Source organism: Dermacentor andersoni, chromosome 1, assembly GCF_023375885.2.
Source record: "Dermacentor andersoni chromosome 1, qqDerAnde1_hic_scaffold, whole genome shotgun sequence".
Classification (NCBI taxonomy): domain Eukaryota; kingdom Metazoa; phylum Arthropoda; class Arachnida; order Ixodida; family Ixodidae; genus Dermacentor; species Dermacentor andersoni.
In genome coordinates, this window is record NC_092814.1 from 364,714,750 (window position 1) to 364,736,053 (window position 21,304).

The following is a 21,304-nucleotide window of genomic DNA, read 5'->3' on the forward strand; positions in this document are numbered from 1 at the left end:
CATCCTATGGTCACTGCAGTGCACCTTGCTGAGCACGTCTACATCTTGTATCATGCCAGGGTTAGTGCAGAGTATGAAGTCTATTTCATTTCTAGTCTCACCGTTCGGGCTCCTCCACGTCCACTTTCAGCTATCCGCATATTATTCTGTTCCGCAAACTCTACTAATAACTCTCCCCTGCTATTCCTAGTGCCTATGCCATATTCCCCCACTGCCTTGTCTCCAGCCTGCTTCTTGCCTACCTTGGCATTGAAGTCGCCCATCAGTATAGTGTATTTTGTTTTCACTCTACCCATCGCCGATTTCACGTCTTCATTGAAGCTTTCGACTTCCTGGTCATCATGACTGGATGTAGGGGCTTAGGCCTGTACAACCTTCAATTTGTACCTCGTATTAAGTTTCATGACAAGACCTGCCACCCTCTTGTTAATGCTATAGAATTCCTGTTTGTTACCAGCTATATCCTTATTAATGAGAAATCCGACTCTTAGTTCTCGTCTCTCTGCTAAGCCCCGGTAGTACAGGACATGCCCACTTTTTAGCACTGTATGTGCTTCATTTGTCCTCCTAACCTCACTGAGCCCTATTATATCCCATTTACTGCCCTCTAATTCCTCCAATAGCACTGCTAGACTCTCCTCACTAGATAACGTTGGAGTGCTGAGCTGTATGCTTTTTATTGTAAAAGTGAATTCCTTACTTACCATCATACCTCTCAAACTCTTTTACTCTATGTGGACGATGTACAGATAGGGTTCAGTTCGTGCAATCTCAGCATCTGCGAGAGACAGCTACAGCTTGGCCTAAACAAACTGTCAAAGTGGGCAGATGAAAATGGTTTTAAATTAAACCCTCAAAAAAGCACGTGTTCTAGCTCTTCTCAAGCAAGAGGCAGGTACATTACTAGAACCCGTTATTGACCTTAAAGGGACACTAAAGCGAAACAATAAATCAGTTTAGACAAATGAAGCATTGTTTGAGAACCCTGCAGGCAGTCATTTCAAAAAAATGTTTTTATTATTAGATGAGAAAATGAAGGTCCAAGTATCAGTATTTGAATTTCGCGCCGAAACCCCAGCACCGGTACGTCAGCGTGACGTCAGGGATTCGAAGGTATGTTTTGCATATGGGCCGCTTTGGCTGAATAAAGGTTCCCGAAACTTGCCATGTTTAACATTTGGTTCCTTTAGAACACAATGTAGTCAATCTGTACCGCTATATATAACTAGTAGGCCCTAGAAGAAGCCATCAAAATCCAAGCCGTCGCAGCCCCAGGTGCGGGAACTTAAGTAGGCGTCACCATCCGTATTTCGTTCTTGTGCTTTTTTTTGGCTTACCAAATGTCTTATCGTTGTAAGAGTGGTGTTTTTTGGTGTTGTAGAATGCTAATTTATTGATGCAGAAGAAATCATTTTTCACTTTAGTGTCCCTTTAATGGAGAACGACTATTGGTCAGCCTTGAACAGAAACTTTTAGGTACTGTTATCTTGGAAACAAAACTTAATTTTATTCCCCATTTGAAATATCTTAAAGCAAAGTACCTGAAGACTATGAACCTACTGACTGTATTTACTCGATTCTAATGCACCCTTGATTGTAACGCGCACCCATTTGCCGTGACCTAAAAAAAAGAAAAGTCCTCTACAGTACCGTGCACTTCATTCTTTCATATACAAGAGTACAACTTTCTCTCATTTTGAAACAAGATTTACTCCCAATGCACTAAAGTTGCGATAAATAAAAGAAAGTCGCAGTTTCGCCTGAAAGGCGAAGCATCAATTACGATAGCAAATTAGTAGACAGCTATACGAAAAGTAAGGATAGTAGTTTCATCGGCCGTATAAAAATTTAAACATTCGCTTACTAACTAAATTAACAAGCATGGTGTCAGGCGCACACAATCGAACATGAACACGTCTCACTCAATGAGTGTGGAAACTCTAAAACGCTGGAATGAGGAAGTGCTGCAGTAGGAGCGAGGGAATTGACCTTTGTGCGGCCTCTCGCTTCGACGTGAACGAAGCGGTGAGAACCCAGCACAGTGTGCCAAGATACATAGACTCTTGTCTCTGTCACAGGTCGCTTTCTTGATAGGGGCAGCGCAGCCGCACCGCACGTAGCAGCCACCGGTGTAGAATGCCTCTCCTGTTTGCGCCAGTCTCGCACGCAAGTTTTGGGAACTCTATATGCCCGTGATGCGGCCTGATTTCTATTCGTCTCTGCACACGTAATCGCTTTCCTTTTAATTGTGGCATTGTGATGAACTCTGCATGTATTTGCAGTCGGCACTTCCATGCTGATAGAGCAAACGCAGAAAACGGGAAGACAGACAGTGCACTAACCTAAGCCAAAAGAAACATTGCCTAAACACACGTACTACAGCACATGGAGAAAGCTACGGCAGCTAGGCTCGAAGTGCGTAAAAGGTGGCCATTTTGAAATGCTGATGGCGATATGGTAACACAGATTTAGGGTCGTATGTACTAGATTCTAACGCACACACAATTTTTTGGACCCGTTTTATGGGAAGAAAGTGCACGTTAGATTCGAGTAAATACGGTAAGCTGCTGTCTCGAACAACCTGGGGCAGTGACAGGAGGCGTCTGCTTAGTCTGTACAAGAGTCTCATATGGTCACTCCTTGACTACGGAGCTGTGGTGTACCATTCCGCAATGGAGAGTGCTCTAAAAATCCTCAACCCAATCCACGACCTCCATATATGCCAGGCAACAAGCACTTTTAGGACAAGCCGTTTGAAAATCCTGTATGTTGAGGTCAACGAATGGTCCTTACACCTACGCAGAACATATCTAAGCTTCTCATACTTTCAAGTGTAAATCGGATATGCAACATCCATGTCACTTAACTGTGCTCGACTTGTCTTCTGCGAGACTTCACCATAACTGCCCATGTGTTTGCACTCCTCTGTCTGTACGCTTGGAGGAATTGGCAGAAGAAACTGGCATTCCCCATCAAGAAGCAGTCCTAATTACTCCAATTTCTCTTGCACTACCTTAGGAATGGCAGACTATCCAGTGTGATGTGTGTTTTGTTGCAATTTCAAAACGTGCACCTGAGGCGCATACACGATCAGTTTGGCGAACTTCAGACAAAGTACTCCTGCGCAAAATTTTATACTGGCGCTTCTAAGTCTACCTATGGTGTGGCTTGTGCAGCCCTTGGACTGTCATTTTCAACTTCTGGTGCATTAAATCCGCACATGAACATTTTCATAGTGGAAACATAGGCGATCCTTTCGGCTGTTAAATATATAAAGCAAACTAGTATCATAAAGGCTATGAAAACATAAAACTCAATCTTAAATGAACTCTACAACCTTGTATGCTCAGCCTACATGTCCAACCAAATAATCATTCTTTGTTGGGTGCCTGGCCACAGAGGCCTAGAGGGAGTGCCAAATGCAAAAACACCCGTGTACTTAGATTTAGGTGCACGCTAAAGAACCCCAGGTGGTCAAAATTAATCCGGAGTCCCCAACTACAGCATGCCTCATAATCAGGTCATGGTTTTGGCGCATAAAACCCCATAATCTAAATAGGCCTAGAGGGCAACGTAACTGCTGACAAAAAGGCTACATCTATGGCTTTCTGTGATGCAAACATAGTATACCCATACCTACAGCAGACCATCGGCCATTTTTATGGCATAAGTTACGGAAATATTGGCAGAGGCAATGGGACACTCGGGTATCCAACAAACTACTCATAATCAAACCAAAGACAAGGAAAATGATCTTTGAGAAAACAGCAAGACGCCACGAAGTGCTGCTTTGTAGATTAAGAATTGGGCACTCACCTACAGTACTCGCTCCTAACTGGAACTAATTCTCCGACATGCTGTAGGTGTGGCAGTACACTTACAGTCCTTCATGTTCTCGTTCAGTGCCCATAAGTAGAATAAGAGAAAAGAAGTGCTTCCCTTCCTAATACCATCATAATATACCTCTGCACCCGGCATTCTTTTTAATTTTAAAACAGTATTGAAGTTCTTAGCAGAAACGAAAACAACAGAAATCATTTGGCCACTGAAATCATTTGGCAACAGAAATAATTTGTAGCACAGCCTCTCATTGGAAGTTCTAGCTGCAATGTAGTCACTTGAAGAGCGCATGCCTTGCAGCCGTTGTGCTGAAGGGCTCTGCTGAGGCACTAGTGCTGCTAGCATTAACATTTTTAGTAATTAATCCTTCATAATGTACTTTTATGGCCGTAGCACTTACTGTTTACGGGCATTATGTTAATAGTGTAAGAGTTGGGGTCGGTTATGAAATAGATGGTAGCTGGCCCATGCCGTCGTCCGACTCATTCACACTAAGGACGTTGATGAAGGGAGGGACTTGTTCTCATCGAGAACGAGGAATATGGGATTTCTTTACAATATCTACATGAAGGGTGGAGAACGTTACAGTTCATCAGTCTAGCATGACTGAAAACGAAGCACACTGAGCAGCCACGAGACGGCTGCTTAAAGACGCACTGTCCTCCCTAGATCCGTAGGTGAGGGAAAGCGGCTGTTCAACCTTCGACCAATGGGAGCGTCCAAAAACATCGTAGTCGACATGCGTTTGAGGGGGAGGGTTCACACACTCACTTCCGCACTTTGGTTTCACTGAACACACCGAGGTGAGAGGGTTCTCGTAGACAGGGGTCTTGACACGAGTAGACGCGCCTCTTGATCCCAGAGCTGCCTTTGTAGTCAGTAGCCGCGACGTCTGTCCATTGACTGTGACAACCTCTGGGGCCCATGGGAAAGCACCGCAAAACATCCCCTTCCAGGAGTTCCCCCGCTCCAAGAAAACCGTAAAGGCTACAGCGAACCGACCAATACTTGGTCCTCCAAACGTGGCTAGACATACCGGCGCCATTGGGCTGTTGAAGAGGCACATTGTTGTCTTTACAAGGCGAGTCATTGCAGTGGGCCGGAAAATTTTGCAGGTCGGAACTCCTGCAGGCCGATCGTAACAATAGATAAGTGTCTGATGCCATTTACAGTGCAAATTTTAGGCCGATATACAGCCATCTCTCATCCACCATTAGCAACTCATTTCTTCATTGAAGAACAGTTTATTGTCATTCATCGCCAAGTGTGATGGTGCCCTTTGGCCATCTCTGGACTTTGTGCCAAAAAACGATATCCATCAATCAATGCAACCCCTACCCCTAGAACCAGTGCACTATAAGAACAACCGAATGCTGCTCAGTGTGTTCTTGATTTTTTTTCAGAGATCTGTACATGATTCTGCAAACACGGCTTGGCACCATACCGCAAATTTAGTTGCAGAATGTGTTAGGCCTAGCCACCTAGGCAGTACGGTTATGATGCTGACGGGTGACAGAGAGCGACTAGTGACTAGTCATTGTGGCAAGGTCACCGTCATAGGCCTTATCGGAGGCCAAGCTGTTCGCATGATCTAGACTGACAATTGGCAACTGCACATAAAAGCATAGCAACTTCAAAATGTGCACATTTGGCCAGTGGCTTGGCTTGGTCGGACCTCAGTAGGCAAGCCGGCATGCCACTCCCATGAGACCGATCACACGGTTACATTTTTAATTTATTGTTTGCCACGTATTGGCATGCCAAGCCGCCAACTGGCTATCAAGATCAACCTTTACTGGCCCGTTGGTGGTGGCAAGCTTTCTCATAGACCTGATCGTGATTTTTTTTTTCTGCTAATATCGGCATGTGTGCTCATATGAATACCAGGTATAATAAAGGTATTGTTGTGTCGGATTCGACTTTGTTGTGATGAGGTTTGACGAATTTTGTTTCACAGTTAACAAAATACATTTGCGTTGCATGCATATGCTTGGTGCTTTCATTACAAGCAAAGTAAAAGGTAAATGTTTGTTACAGTGAAGTTATACTACAGAAGATGTCATGCAAATGTAGAGTATAGAAGTTCCCATCTGTTTTGCTAGCCCAGCACCCCACGTGTGGTCTAGCGGAGATGCTCTTAAGCACATAATACCTGCCAACTCTCCTGAATTTTTCCTATCATGTTTATGAATCTCCATTTTACGATTTTGTGAATGTTGCATCAAGTTTTACTAAACATAAATTTGTTTCTCTGAAAAGTTTTAAACTCTTGAAAGATAGGGCAAAGGAAGATTGTAAAGAAATGCATACAAAAAAAGAGATAGTGATGACACCTCTTGTGGCGGGGCAGAGGGGTACATGCTCGGAATAAGTTTATTAGGACAGGTTCCTGATATGGGCCAAGTAGGCAAGAGAAAGTCTCTGAAAAGGTCACCGTGGTTTGTGTGCCTCATAAGTCTCTGCATCTAAATAATTGTTAATAAAGTGTGTCCTCTGCCTTCTGGATTTCTGTGAATGCTCACAGGTTGGCAGGTATGCAAATGTTGGGACAACCAGAAGTCTGCACATAAAAGCACCATGGTGTGAATGATGCTGCAGTCCTGAAAAATGGTGGCCTGTGGTTTTACATGCACGTGGCATTGTCAGTCAGCATGGACGACACACATGTGCCAGTGCTTTCAATCCCATAATTCTTTTCACTTTAACATACCAGTCCCGTGTTCGCCATGGTATTCGCGGTAGTTTTTGGCTGGTTGCCTGCACAGAATAATTGGTGCCACGGGTTTTCTCATGGACAAGGCTCGACCAGTGCAGTTATGTTGGAATGCGTTGAGGTTGCATAGATGTGTGTTTCTTTTGTGCAGCCGCATTTGGGACACGGCATCGGGCCAGTGCTTGAAGACACTGATAGGTGAGTGAAAGGGAAAAATCCCCTTCGTGGCTGACAGATAGAAGGAATAGGAGGGCCTTCCCCAATTTATTCCCTGTCATGCACTTACTGGCACTGAATTGTTGATGCACTTTCCTGCATAGTGGGTGAATGGTGTCAGCATGGCTTTGGGACTGGCTGCTTCTGGTGATTGATGGTGTTGGCAGCCAATCTTGGGCTTAGCCAAGCTTCATGTGCTCACTTTAAAACAACTGCATAATCATTTGTGGCAACACTTTCTATCAGGCACAAACATATATCTGTTATTTTTGTCACATCTTTATAAAATTACTCATTGCAAATGACCTTAATCTTGAGCTGTGTTAGGTGGATGCATAGTAAATCAGGATGTGCATTTACCTTCAATAGTGAACTCCGCTACTTTATGTAGCTTGTGGGAAGTGTGTCCGTTCAGTGGGAATCTTTACATGTCCAACAGTGAAATGTCAAGCTAAGTGCCTCTAGTTCTACTGTGGTTCCCAGTCACATTCTTATCCTTGGCTACTACACCCACTTGTGCATGAGCTTGCTATGGATTTCATTTTTTGGCTCAAGTATTGCGAGTGCAGTGAACTTAGTGTGGTGTTAATGACAAGGTCTAATTGTACAAACCCCACAGATGATGACAACCCACCTGTGTCCTTTGTAAAGTTCTCACCAAACGGAAAGTACATCCTGGCAGCCACCCTGGACAAGTGAGTGCTGGGCCAACCCTACTTCAGTCTATAGCAAGTAGTGTACCCTATAGAGAACAACAAAATAATTTTTTGACTCTGGCATAGATGAGCACTGAACTAAAACTAATTTGATCTGAGAAATGATCAAATACCAAAGATTGAATAACCTTGCTTTGCTACAAAACGAAGCCTTATCGAAAGTTGTCACACTATTTGTTGGGCTTCACCAAGTGCAAAACAATTTCCTTAAAGAAATATTTGAAAAAAAAGTTATGCTTGTATGAAATATTCAAAAAAGGTTCCGAGAAAGTCAACAAAAAATTTTTCTGACAAGCTCCCGTGTGGCAGCTCACCTAGCTTGTTTTGCTGTGTCAGTAGTGTGACCTTCACAATGTGCTGGTCAATTAATGAGCCATACTGTGATCAGGTTCTATTTCAACTTGTTCAAACGTGCTTCTGTTACCATCGTTAAAGTAACACAGAGTAAATTTGGAGTTGAAATGAAGGTGTTTTGCCAAATTGTACTGATGATCCATGCAGTGCACTTTTTTACTAGAGATTCTCATGTCGCCAAGCAGGTCATGTCCCAGGAAACTTTTCTTCATCACCTCTGTACTGTAGCTGCAGTAAAAACAACCAAGAATTGTGTGTCGTGAGAGTTTGTTAAAGGGACACTAAAGGCAAATATTAAGTCAAACTAAAGTGATAGATGAGCGCTCGAGAATCTCTAAGGCAGCAATATCATCACATTAATAATATAGAAATTGAGGTAAATGCAGGACATGATTAGAGACTCCCCTGGAACACTCAAGCACTTGCCCGATGATGAACGCACTCCTTCGTTACATTCTGTCATTAGTACTCAACCACTTGTTGCAAAAAAACATCATTGTATTGTAAGATGAAATTAAATGGTTCTTGTCCAGTTCCATTTCATTTTTAGAAAAAAGAACTCAATGCAATTACCCTTGACCACGACGCAGTTTCAATTACCCTTGACCACGAAAGGTTTCATTTTCGCTCGACTCTGTGCTGCCCACGCTATAGCATTTCAGTAGTTGCGGTGTGCTGTTTTTCACAACTGCAAGTAGCAGAGAATTCAACAGGGTGTCTACCAACTGAGAAATTTGGGAATTCTAAGGGAATTTGAATAGTCTGGGAATATCCAGGGAAAACTTGGGGAATTTGTGCTTCTGTCAGGGAAAATTTGCTGTCATTTTATTGAAAGGGAACAATATTCACCTTAATGCTGGCTCGAGTAAAAGGGAGAAATCGTAACTAATTGTCTTTGACGTTGTGTTGTCTGCAGGAGTAGTTGCCAGTGTACAGTCAACGATCGATTTTCCAGACGTCCGATAATGTGGACGGCTTCGCAGTGCCACCATGTACCCCATGTAGTCAATAGAGATTAGAATAGGGGCCAAAGAGCTTTGCGGGTGTTTGCATGGGGCACGCAGGTGTGAAGAGTTTTAGAATAGGGCTATAGTGAACTAGAAGGCTTTCTAGTGGTGCAACCGAAGCGCGCTCCCCTTACTTGCCCCTGTTCCCGCTTGTGGCGAAAGTAGTGGCGACGCTGTCATCGCTCACTTTTCCCATTTAGTTTACTCTGTGGCATGGGCGGCGTGACTTTTTCCTTGCCGCGTGCTTGTTTATCCTCGTGAAACGGCGAAAGAAGCAGCTTCTAAACCTTTGTTACGCACCAGGTTGCACAACTGGATATGCACGTATGTAACAAAGTTGTAAGTTCTCTTTTTAAAGCCCCCAAAGATGAAGAACGATGACTTCTTTGGGAACGTAACCTCCATCGGCTTGACAAGCTGCTTGACGTCAATTGCGCTCTGCGCGAGTTGCACCTTGAGCCGCATTTTATTGTGGGAGACTATGTGCATACCATTAATGGTGTTGAAGTTCAAATGCCAAGGGGAATGCAATGCTTGCACCTAATGCAGTTCCTACGATTTTGCCCAACCTGCATGCATATTTGACACGAAAAACTTTGGCTCTGCAAAGCGGTGTTAATTGCCATGAATTGCCTTAGCTATTACAATCTTGCCAAGAGCTTCTTTGGATCAAGCGTTCAAGAGTAATCTGTAAGCCTGATTTTGACAGTTGAAGACCAGACCTCTAGTTCGTACAAGCAACAGCAGTTGACTTGTTGCTTGATGAAGGAGATGAAGGCGCCGAAGGTTCGCTTGATAGGAGCTCTCTGACTGTACTGGACCACCCGTACATTATTCGCTGTAGTGATTCAAGAGTTATTATGTGGCAGGCTTGTCGCAAGAAAGTGTGTACTGAAAACGAAGTGGTAGTGCATGCATGAACCAGCTTCTGCTGCCTGCTTCAGATGGAAAGTGCTTAAATGCTGCCGTTTTCACGAAATCTTGCGACTTTGCTGGTCTTCTCTACCCTTCACTGAAGCTTTGTGTTTATCAGTGAACTTGAAGACATTTTCACTGGCTGCTTTAGCAAGAACAGGAGCTGCATCTGGGCAGCAGTGACAGCAATGTATCAGCGGGTAAAAGCTGGCATAGAAAGAGTGATCATGTAATCGCTGCCTACTCAGTATACATGGAAGTGAACTGCAGTTTTTAATATGTGGACATGTAAATTTAAAGCGATGCTAAGATTTTTTAGATGGAACAGTGTTTCACACGCCAGCCTGGCTAGTTGCGTGCACGGAACTGCTGAATTAAAAGGATGGTATGGTGTGCACGTATTCAGTCATTTTGCACAGAGAACAGAAAACATGAGAAAAAGAATGGGTGTGAGGGAATATAATAGAATGTCTGATGGATGCACCCATTCATACGTGACGTGCCTCCGAGTGTGCTCAGAAGCAGATAGCGGTGCCGGTTACTGTAACAGCTCCATTTGCATATAGCACTGAAGTAATCAGCCAAGCTGTTTTAAATATACTTCAGGCACCTCCTATTAACGAGCGCATGCGTGCGGATGCGCTTTCCTTACAAACGGCTGAACAACTATAGCTTAAGTACAGTGAACTCGCTAAATCAACCCCTTTTTGTTCCTAGCTTTTTACTGATACACTAGATGCGATAACATTTCTTCGTTCTATGCGCGTATATGGCAGTTTTTTGTTTGTTTCCTTCCAAAGTACCGGCTAGTGAGTTTCTCGTAAGAAACCCCGTTCAGTATAATGCGGTGCCGCTGCAGGGTGGCCGGCGGCATTTGTCATGAGTGGTCGACGCCAGCGCCGCCGCATCATTCCACGCTGAAAGGCCCGCTCCCAGGAAGCCGCTTGCACCACTAGAAAGCCTTCTAGTTCACTGTAATAGGGCTTTGCGTTTGTGGATTGGATCTTGCATTGACAACGCCACTACGGCGTCAAAGAAAAGCTATTAGAAATAATTAAATAAAATATACTATATTGAAGTATTTTATGACAAGAATAGTAATCTTGACTTCCGTGTTTTGTTGTTTAATTAGAATTTAGAGGTTATTTTATTAGCAGGAAGCAATTAGTCACGCTTAGTTTTGAGTAACCAACCTTACGTGCCTTGCCTTCACCAGCCAAGCTAAGCCTTGTTAGGCCTATGAGCCATAAAATCCATAATTGAATTCGGAATCAGCGGCATCTAATGAATCAATCTCCATAACACATGCTAGTTGAGAGAAAGCAATAACCGCAGTCACTTCTCCTATCTTATGAACTTCACGCGGTACCACAAATCGAGCCCACTTTGGTGCTAGCGTAGAGCCGTCGCTTCGATAGGTGCTGCCATGTTCGTTTACGCAAATCTTTTGGGGCAGCTTTTGAGGCTACCGCTAAATCAGTGAAATAGCGTGTCCGACGCAAAACCCAAGCGCAGTTTGCATCTCGCGCATGCGCAGTGGCTTCGACGCTATTTCATTGGGGCCCCTATTCTAAAACTCACTAATATATAAGAATGTCTGAAATTTTGGATGCAAGAACACTTTGCCGTCCAATTTTCCTAACTTTTTGCCGCGACCACAAGGCCGAGACTCATTAATCATTCTTTCTTAATGCGTTTTAGTGATCGTAGTACACATCATTAATCATTGCCATAATTTTATTACGTGTAGATTTTATGCAATTTACACCAGCTCTTTTAGGCCCCTTTACAGCCACGTCACATTAAATTCACAGAACCCATCAGACCACTACGAAAACATTAATATTAGCATAGGGCTCTTTGGCCGTACCTGGCCCTTGCGCCGTTAAACCGCAAACATTATCATCTCATTAATCAAAGTCAACACCGCCGTTTTGATTATCTCGCCGCCTGGAACTGGCGCTCTCGCACGCAAATCCGCTGGCAGCTGTAGCCACCACCGCGGCAACGCGAGGCCTAGCCGCTTCGACGGTCGCTATTAAAGTTCTCATGGTTCGGTGCCATGATTTTCATTGAAAGAATTCACTGCTGTCAGCAGTGGCATTGACTCCGGTTCTGTAATCCTCGCGATTCGCATCACAGCTTAGAAAGCACTGCGTGTTGCATAATGCTGGTTCACGAAAGGCAGCTTCGCCTCAGCACAGCAGTGTTACGCGGTGAAGCATACGTAAAGTATTGCGGTGAAGCTTAACAAGCGTGGGCTGGGGCAATTGTCACGGGACACAGTGTGTATTCTCTAATTATACATGCGTGCACCCGCCGTCTCCTGTCGCAGTAGGAGCACTGATATGCATAATAAGTGTACTGGCAGGCCTTCAGAGCTTTTTTGGACTTGCGTGTGGTGATTTGAGCCCTTAAGGGCACTAAAATACATGCACTCATTTCTTTGGACTGCCCGATTTTTCGGACGTTTTCGCGGCCCCTAGGGAGTCCGAAAAATTAGACGTTGACTGTACAACTGACCAGAAGGATGCTTTGGATGGTCTGTGGGGCAAATGCACGCCGGGACGAGGACGAGAACAGATAGGACTGTCGCATTGAGGAATGATCGGGAAAGGAACTGTGTCGCCTCTTCTTTGAAGGAGCTTGAGCTGAAAAAGCTGAAGCTCCTCAAGCTCAAGAGTGTGGGCTGACGCCATGATGCAGGTGACCCTCATTCAAACCGAAATAAACTCTTTAAAGCGGTGAAACTCAATGCTGAGGGGTTGTGCGCGGGCTGAGAGTATGTCAGGACATTCGAGGTTTACTTTCCAGCTGCTGAGAGAATCTCACTGGTGAAAAAGTTTGGGCATAATACCAGTGAGCTTGCTATCAGTTGATAGAAATAGCCCATTTTCGAAAATGTTTGCTTCTGTATGCATCTCTTTTTATAGGATTTGAAAATGTTAGACTCAATTTGCAATGAGCTTAGCCGTTATTTTTTTTTTTTTTCGAAGATATTTTATTTGCTGTGCATTTTACTAACCCCTCCCTTCAGTTTTCTGATTTGAATAAAATAAACACTACTACTTACTATTCACACTGAATTGAGTAGTTTTTTATCTTTTAACATGCTTACTAGAGAGTGACAGCATCGGGCGACATGCTGTCAGCCAACCTGACATAAAACAAAGTTCTGGCTCATTCAGGGAATTTCGCTAAGGCACTCAGGGAAAACCTGGAAAACTCTGGGAAAATGAAAATATCAACTTGGTAGACATCCTGCTTGTATGAGCAATGTGGTCAAAGCCAGTCTACTCTCTTGTCTACAAGCACATTCTTGTGTCGCTTCATCATGTGGGTTGAGAGGCAATCCTGTAACATTCGGCTACTGAATTAACTCCAGGAAAATGGGTCTGAAAATTGCCATCACATTATGGGGATGTATGGAGGCTGAAGGGAATGATGTGTCACGTTTCTTAGGAAAAGCTGTTTCTTTACATGGTGAAGCGAGTGGTGTGTCCTGGAACAGATTGGTTTTTCAACCACAGCGATATGTTGTCTTTGGAAAGAAAGCCTGACACAAGATGCAGAAGCAGCTTGGTTCTTTTTGTGGTGGCTCTTATTTTTCAGTGATTGTTGGCAACTGAAGTGCGGTTGATGAGAATTAAATTTTATTTGCAGCTGTCTGTTCCCGTAAGTAGACGCCTCACAGGGTGACCCTACTTTGTTTATTGCCACACTTGGTGCATTGCAAACAGTGGCCTACCTGCTGTACTAGTACAGTTGAACCTCACAATAACAAAATCGGCGGGAAATGCGAAATAAATTCACTTTCGCAAGAATTTCGTTGTTGCAAAATGAGACAGCACAGATGCAGATACGTCTCGGAACGAATCTTTACTGTCAAAATTCTGTTAGCCTACTTTGGCAAGCTTTGCTTGAGGACATAGAAGTGTATTGCTGGCAGTACAAAGTGCGTCGCAGGCATCGATCAGCAGTGGCAGCACTGCCATTGAGCAGTATTCTCGGTCAATTGCTTTGAAAGATATACAATCACTTTGGCAAAATTTTGCATAATTTGGTATCGGAGTTACGCTGCATGCATGCATTTCTCCAGTGCACGCTGTCGCCCGTAGACGTCTATGCGTCGGGTGCCGAGCGTGAAAGTGATCGTATCTCGCATACCCGAGGGCAGTTAATCGAGATTACAGCCCCTTCGTGCAAATATACGTCGGATGCCGAATCCGCACGCAATGCCTGTCGGGTGGCACCAAAACCAGCGTTCTTGAAGCAAGGGATGCGTATTCCCGGACTATGACTCAGTTGCAGCCCGATGCATGGCACTCCATGCTGCGACCGCCATCTCAAGTGCCATAGACACTTCCATGTCGGTGGGACATGGATTTCCTTGTTTTTGCTGAATTTTCCTTGCTGAGGTGCACATTACACACTGCACTTGGTGAGCAAAAAGCGTCGTCACATGTCTGTAGCAACATGCTGCCACTTCAAACTGTCGATCAACAAGCAAGATGGTGGCCACGACGTGTTTCTGGTGCGATCGCTTCTGGCGCTTGCGTGTTCTTGTAAAAAAAAAAATGGCGTTGCCCACGCAAGTTTAATATAGTGGTATTTTACGCAATTTTAGTGCAAATCGCATTTGAGCACATTTTAGAGCCTGCTAGCCTTGCGCGAATAGGTAATATGCGGGGTTATGTTCCAGCAAATTTTGTTGATGCTGGATTGTAGTACAGCAACATTTTGCTGTCGAGAGGTAAGAAATGCATCGACTCTTGTGGCCGTTCACCGGGGATACGGAAATATTTCATTGTCGCGAGAACTTTATAGTTGCAGGATTTCGTCATCGTGGGTTTCAACTGTATACATGTTTTCACTCACTATTTTACTGCACTTGCGTGATTCAAAGCATTGGCATATGTACTTTTAATCAGGCACTTCAAATATGTTCATGAGCACTGCTTGTTGTGGCCATCGAGGGCTTAGTATGCGTGCCTCTATTATCACGTGTGTGTCAAGTCTTGTTCCCTCTTTCTAGCAAGCCTTATGTAATGCCCTTCGGGCGCATAAATTGACAGTATACACTACCAACACGCATTCTCAAATGCTTCACAGCGCACTGTGCGAGTGCAGAGTGGCTTGAGCATGTTTTCAAGTGTACTGGCCGCACTACGGGTTCTGCGCACTGACCATGGTTAGCTATGGCCACTTTAGGTAAACATATTGAAAAAGGAAGTGTGAAATCCTTCAATAAATAAATTGTGCGACAACTCGTACGGTTCTGCAACACTTTTATGATATCATAAACCAACACACTGTTTCTGCGTGTGTGTGTCAGCCATCGTGCACTGCCAGAGGGGCATTGTCTGACTTGTCTCTGCTACAATTCACCACCGACCAGTCACCACCAACCACGGGAGCAACACGTTGTTCATGGTGCTGCTGCCAGCTGTTCCAAGACACTGTCATCGAAAACTTGCACTTGCACAATGCAATAGCCGATCAACAGTCATTATCACGCAAAACTATGTGCAAACTGCCATGAAACTACACCACCAGCTGACCGCGAAAAGACGCGGTTGTTTACTCAATATACTTCGAGAACACCCAACAACACCGTGACATCAAGTTGACATCGGTCATAACTACTAAATGGCGCTATTTATTTTCCGGTTTTGCTAAAACAGCCAATCAGTGCACAATGTTGACGGAGGCATGGCCAAGGCGATAGTATCGCCGATGTGGATCGTTTCAGGATACGAGCCCTGGACATCCTGCGCCGCCTGCTTTTTATAATCTCGCGTGTTCTCCTGAGGCTTGCATTTGCCGGTCACATGTACCCTCCTGGAGCAGTACTTGTAAACAATCCAATCTATCGTTGCGGTGAAAGAAAGCGCCCCGCGACTTCTGCAACATCAGTCAAAACCTCGCCACTAAATGAAAGTACTCTTTGCTGCAACTGCTGCAGACGAAACCGCGGCCGCTATCGAAGCGATCATGAATGGTGACCTTGTGGTTCGGAAGGCTCGCGGCCGACGCGTGCACTGATTCAAAATGAAAGTACTTTTTGCTGCAACCGCGGCTGGAGATGCAAGAGCCAATGATGCCCAAATATAAATTGTGCTTGCATTCGCTTATTCTTGATATGTTGGTGATGGAATGGGAGTAAATTTGCATGTGGGTTGGTGGAGATGCGTGTAGAGAAGGTGCAAGAAGTTTTCTGTGCAATGAAGTGGCACTACTCATTTTCTCACTGTATAATATGGGTGTCACACAGCACACTTGTGATTGCGATCAAGGCCGATCTGGATCGAATTTCTCTGTCATGATTGACTCCTTTGCACAAAATGCATGAGAGAGCAATTTGCAGTCGAAAATTTCGATCTGGATCGGTCCCGATCGTGATCCGAAGTGTATGTGTGACACTGGTATAATGAGCGCTACTCACTCTTGCCAACGTTCCAGGATTGAAGTAATTTATGTGGAGGTTAGTGATAGAATGTTAGCAGGTTGTGAATTCTTTTATTCGCAGGGAAAGCCATGCATCACGAAGAGCTGGCAACACAGGCAGTCCTTATTTAGTAGCAGTCCGTGAACTTGGCCACAGAGAGTCATTTCAGTTCATTTAATATGCCACTCGCTATTTGTACAGCCAACAACAGCACACATCGTCCCTCTACCGCTCCACATTTTGCTGCATGAATGGAACACAGTGCATTAGCGAACACCCAGTTGTTTCTCCGACAGCTTATCGCACATAAACAGGGCAGGAGTGGTTTCGTATTTATGCATTTTCACTGAGGCAACATGCGGCGCGCTGCCGAAAATGCCATCTCGCGCCTTCAGAGCCAACTGCTCCGTGAAAAGGGTCTATAAAGCATAAATAGGCACAAAGTGTTCCAGCGTTGCTGCCATTAATGTACTATTTCTGCTGACGACTATGGTGATGCGGACTCTGCATCGTTTTGGTTAGACACTAGTGCCATTATTGCTCTCTTGTGGTGCTCGCTGAGCTCGGAGATTTGTCTGAATTAACAGATGTACGGCCAAATATGCCCAAATTAACGAGAGTTTGATTGCATTAAATAATGCATAAACCTGCTGGGACCAGCGGACAAGTCTGAATTGTCCGAATTAACGAGGGTCGAATTTGACTCCCGTTAGTGAGACTACTTATAATGGTAGCTCTGTATGTATTGTTCATGAGCTATAGAGGAGTTTGTGATCCTATGGTGGTTGTGATATTCCTATGCAGACACTTTTGTTTGCCTCTCATGCCAAACAGGCAACAAGTGACAACCCCCACAATACTGCAGTGTGCCTCGCTCAGTTATGTGGGTATACAGCAGGCATTGACGCTTTCAAAGAAAGCCATTGGGGGCGAGCTCCACCACTGGAAAAGCTGGCGCCACCGTCGGCGTGACATGGCATGAGGGATCACGTGGACACAGTGGCCGCGTTGGCTGTTTCGGAAGCGCCGAAGCGAACTGAAAACAAAAGTTTAAAGTCCCACCTGCGCTGCGCTTATAATTAAGTGGCGAGGTTTTCCCGCCTTGGGTATCTGCTTGACAGCATTTGAAAGCACTATAATAGGTAGTGGCTGCTTTTGGAGGCGTGCAGCATGGTCGGCTACCGCTAGGTGCCGCAGTGTCGGACGTAGGCAACGGAGCATGGCTCGCGAAACTTAGAACTGGCAAACAGCCATTGGCTACAACTCGGGTATGCCGTAAGCACAGATGCAAGGAAGATTTCTGATAAGGCGTTGGGACTGAGATGCTCGCCTGCACCCGGCTGCACGGCTAGTGACATGATGCTTTATTTGGTCTATGAACTTCTTGATGCTAGACACTGGCAAGTTCACTGGAATGGAAAGGGAGTGGTCAGAAACACAAAAAAAAGGCATGGCACATGGTCATGTTTTTGTTATGAATAAATGTACTGGATTACGAAAAAGAAGCAGCGGGAAATCGCAAACTGAGAAGATCGATAAACATACAGTGCGGCGCAACATGAGAAATAATGATACTGAAATATATAAGAATTTAGAAGAAAAGAAAAAAAGATTGAATCGTCGTGACGGCACATCAAGAAATTATTTTTGAAGAGCTCCGATATCGTCCACGCAACAATGGTCAAACGCTCATATTATGCAGCCTAGAGCTCACAGCACGGTGTGAAAACGTGCTCGCAGCAAAAGCAAAACAATGTGCGTGGACATGCATGCAGACGCACAGTCAGTCACTGCGAACCCGTGCGGTTGCTGCATTGAGGCTTCTGTTATGCCCCATTCCGTTATACAGACAGCCACTATAAGAACATATTTCACATGGTTCGCTCTCACCATTTGCCTAACTTTCACGCAAGAAGCCGGTTCGGGAGACTCCATTGCGATGACTGCGCGCAGTGGCGCTCACTGTACATATTCGGTAAAGCGATAGTGTCTGTAAGCAATTTTGTGCTTTCAGTTTGTCCAAGATTATTATTTTGACAATAAGAACTTCCATCATTTTGAGAGGTCTTAGAGAAATTTCCTGGAGGGCTGCTGCGTGGTGTTTTTATTGGACGCTGTAAGCCAAATCTATGAGGAGTGTGCCGCGTTATCCCTCGTACTACGCAAGGGAGGTGCTTCCGGCAGATGGCGACTCCGCAAGTCCTCGCCCCCAATACGCTCTCTGATTGAGTGCTTATACGTGCAGAGTTCCCTTCAACAATACTTCATCGGGCACACTTCATGCGTGGTGAAGGCTTCTGTATAAAAAAAAAAAGCATAAAGCAGGTATCAATAACAACCCCTGTCTCAACTGGTGGCCCTTAAAGTTGCGGGTCGCTTATATCATGCAGCTCACCTCATCTAGTGTGATGCAACAATGCTAATATTCACATATCAGCATGCCTTGCAATATTTCATCATTTTTTGTCAGCGCTGCCCAATTTACATGGTACTTGAAGCAAACAACCAGCTGTGGCTGTACGTGCTGGTGTGAACAAATGTACTGCCCGGAAGAATAGTTATTTAAAAATGGGAAGTTGTGCATGTACTTTGGCCAAAGTACATGCACATGTGAAATACAGTGGAACCCCGTTGATACTTTCCTCACTGTTGCGTTTTCCTGGTTGCTACTTCGTGCTTTTGTGGTCCCTACCTAAATCCCATTGGCTCCTATGTATTATGTTCCCATTTGATACAGCGCCATTCTGTAATGTTCCTGCATCCTAAGTTTCCGCCACGTAAATATAACGGTGCAGGGAGAAATTGGCTTTCGCATGTTGCAACAATCGACCAATTCATTGCAACAAGTGACTGAATTTTGCAATAAATGGACAAAATTGCAAAGCCAGGCACTGCACAAACATTGGGAGAAAGCATGCACACAGCAGTTGTTAAAGCATCTGAAAAAGTGCACATCGATTAAAACCTACCGGGAGCACGCACACTGGGCCAATTCCACCAAGTACAGGGCTACATATACTATAGAGCCTGCAAGGATCTTATTTGGATTTAACAATTGCCAGTTCTCGTTTGTCAGCTTTGGCATCTGCCCTCCTGGTCACATTAAAGCACCAAGACATCTCTAATAACTGCACCGGCAGCCACTCTGTTTCCGACTTTTTGCTGTGGCAGTTTTGCTGTGGCAGTCCTCACGGTTACATTTTCCTGGCTGGTACGTCTTTTTCTCTACGGTCCCTTTAAGAACGTATCTACGGGTTTCTGCTATGCTTGCCATGCATGGCCGTCAGCCCTGACTGTGCATGCGATCTCATGCCGCACTGCCAGATATCAGGGCAAAGTACCACACGCACGCACACACACACACAAAATGCACGGACGTGCACTGCAGCAAACACTTATGCCATGTACTGCGCTGGTACTCTACTGGTCTATAGCTCTACGTCGGTGCAGTGCCGAAAACATGCATAGTGTAAGACTGCAACTCTACTTTAAAACAAAGTGGCCAGGGCTTTGTCCGGACTGCAACGCGAACCACGTAGTTGCCGCAGTGCATTGACAGCTATCAAATTTATCAGTAAACCCCTGCGTTACACTTCGGCGACACTTCAAAAACATTACGTTGCTGATGCAGTCTTCTTGCAGCGTCGGCCCTCTCTTGCTTTTGGTGGCAGCGCATGCCTGACTTCACATACTCGTTTAAGGTGTGGTAACACTGAGTCGATACGAGACCGACAAGTTGCTGATGCCAACGATTGGCCCCCTATTCAGCACTGTGTTGCCGAGACCATTTGATCGTAATAGGCTGACAACAACACAACTGACGGGTGTGACTTCTCTTAGCGCGATGGACTTTCTTGTCGACTGCACCGACCAAATCAGTGTGCCGACCATGATTGCTCAACCGAACCCCACGCGATCGGCTATCGATATGACAACGCGATAGCCACAGCGCATTCGCTTGTATATATAATTATTCGTGCTCAGAATGTGTCGAACATGCCTTTGAAGTTGAAATACACAAGCTTCAGTCCTCAAGCAATGCACATGAAGTTTGAGCCAATGTTGATGCTGATTAGTAATGGTTGGGTTAGGCCTGGCTCCGTCAAGTTCGTGCACCTGCTAACGAGGGACCTGAACTTAAAATATAAGCAGTTAGATTGAAAGAAACTGCTCTTTATAGTTGTGGCCCTATAGCGATTTGATATCAACTACTCTACATACACAAAAAATCTCAAGCGGTAGCACTGCACTGTGCCAACATCCTGTACTTTAATCACTGTTCCCGAAGGCTGCTGGTCACATTCGCTACATAGATGGCGGGTTTGTATGTCTCGTTATGCTGACACATTTGTTAACTCTGAAGCACTGTTTGCCTCTGCGTCAAACAAGAAAGAAGAGGCAGTGCATACGGTACAGCAGCATAAACTCGCCTAACCAGCGATGTCAGCAATGGCATCCGCGTTTTCACGAGAAAACTACACAGCCTATAAGTGAGGGCTTATGCCAAACAATTTTCTCTAATAATACTTTATGGCATGCGCAAACTGTAAGTATGATGAAGTTAAACAAACGAGAACTAGTAATAACAGCCCGTAATATATGTGTCTGGATCACAGTTGCAGTTGTTTAAGTGGCTTGGCCGCTCATATTGGCTCATCTCAGGGTGGAACAACGCAGCTCGCATGCACAAATATGTATGTTTTGCTACGTTTTGACATTATTTCATACCAGTGATGCGCCGTTTTCATGATATTCGAAGATAACAGCGATCTGAGGCTGTAGATGTCGATATAAACAAATGCACCGCTTTAGTAAATTGACGTGGAAGGCTGTGCTCAAAGGCTTGTTGAATATGCAAAATGCTTAATGAATGTGTAAAAGAAATAAAAAAAAGCGATGTGCAAGCGCAGACATCAGCAACAACAAACTCCAAGGCAGCTGCGTCGGCAGATGGAACTCAGCGTGTCTTTATCGGCTGCACTGTTAGCACAACAGCGCACTCAGGCCTGTTCACCCAGTAGTATATTAGTGAACGACATGCTGCCCCTGAGAAGCCATTAATAATTAATTGTGATCCACGAAATGTAGAACTGAT

The 21,304-nt window shown here is 44.8% G+C and overlaps 1 protein-coding gene across 1 annotated transcript in view; it reads left to right on the plus strand.

Annotated features, from left to right (window-relative positions):
• The window catches only part of wds (WD repeat-containing protein wds), a 107,742-nt gene that overhangs the window by 61,499 nt on the left and 24,939 nt on the right, over positions 1 to 21,304 (plus strand). The window contains exons 9-10 of the mRNA XM_055063838.2: positions 6,705 to 6,751; positions 7,389 to 7,464. Of these exons, the coding sequence (XP_054919813.1) occupies positions 6,705 to 6,751; positions 7,389 to 7,464 (123 nt within the window). The remainder of the gene's footprint in view (positions 1 to 6,704; positions 6,752 to 7,388; positions 7,465 to 21,304) is intronic.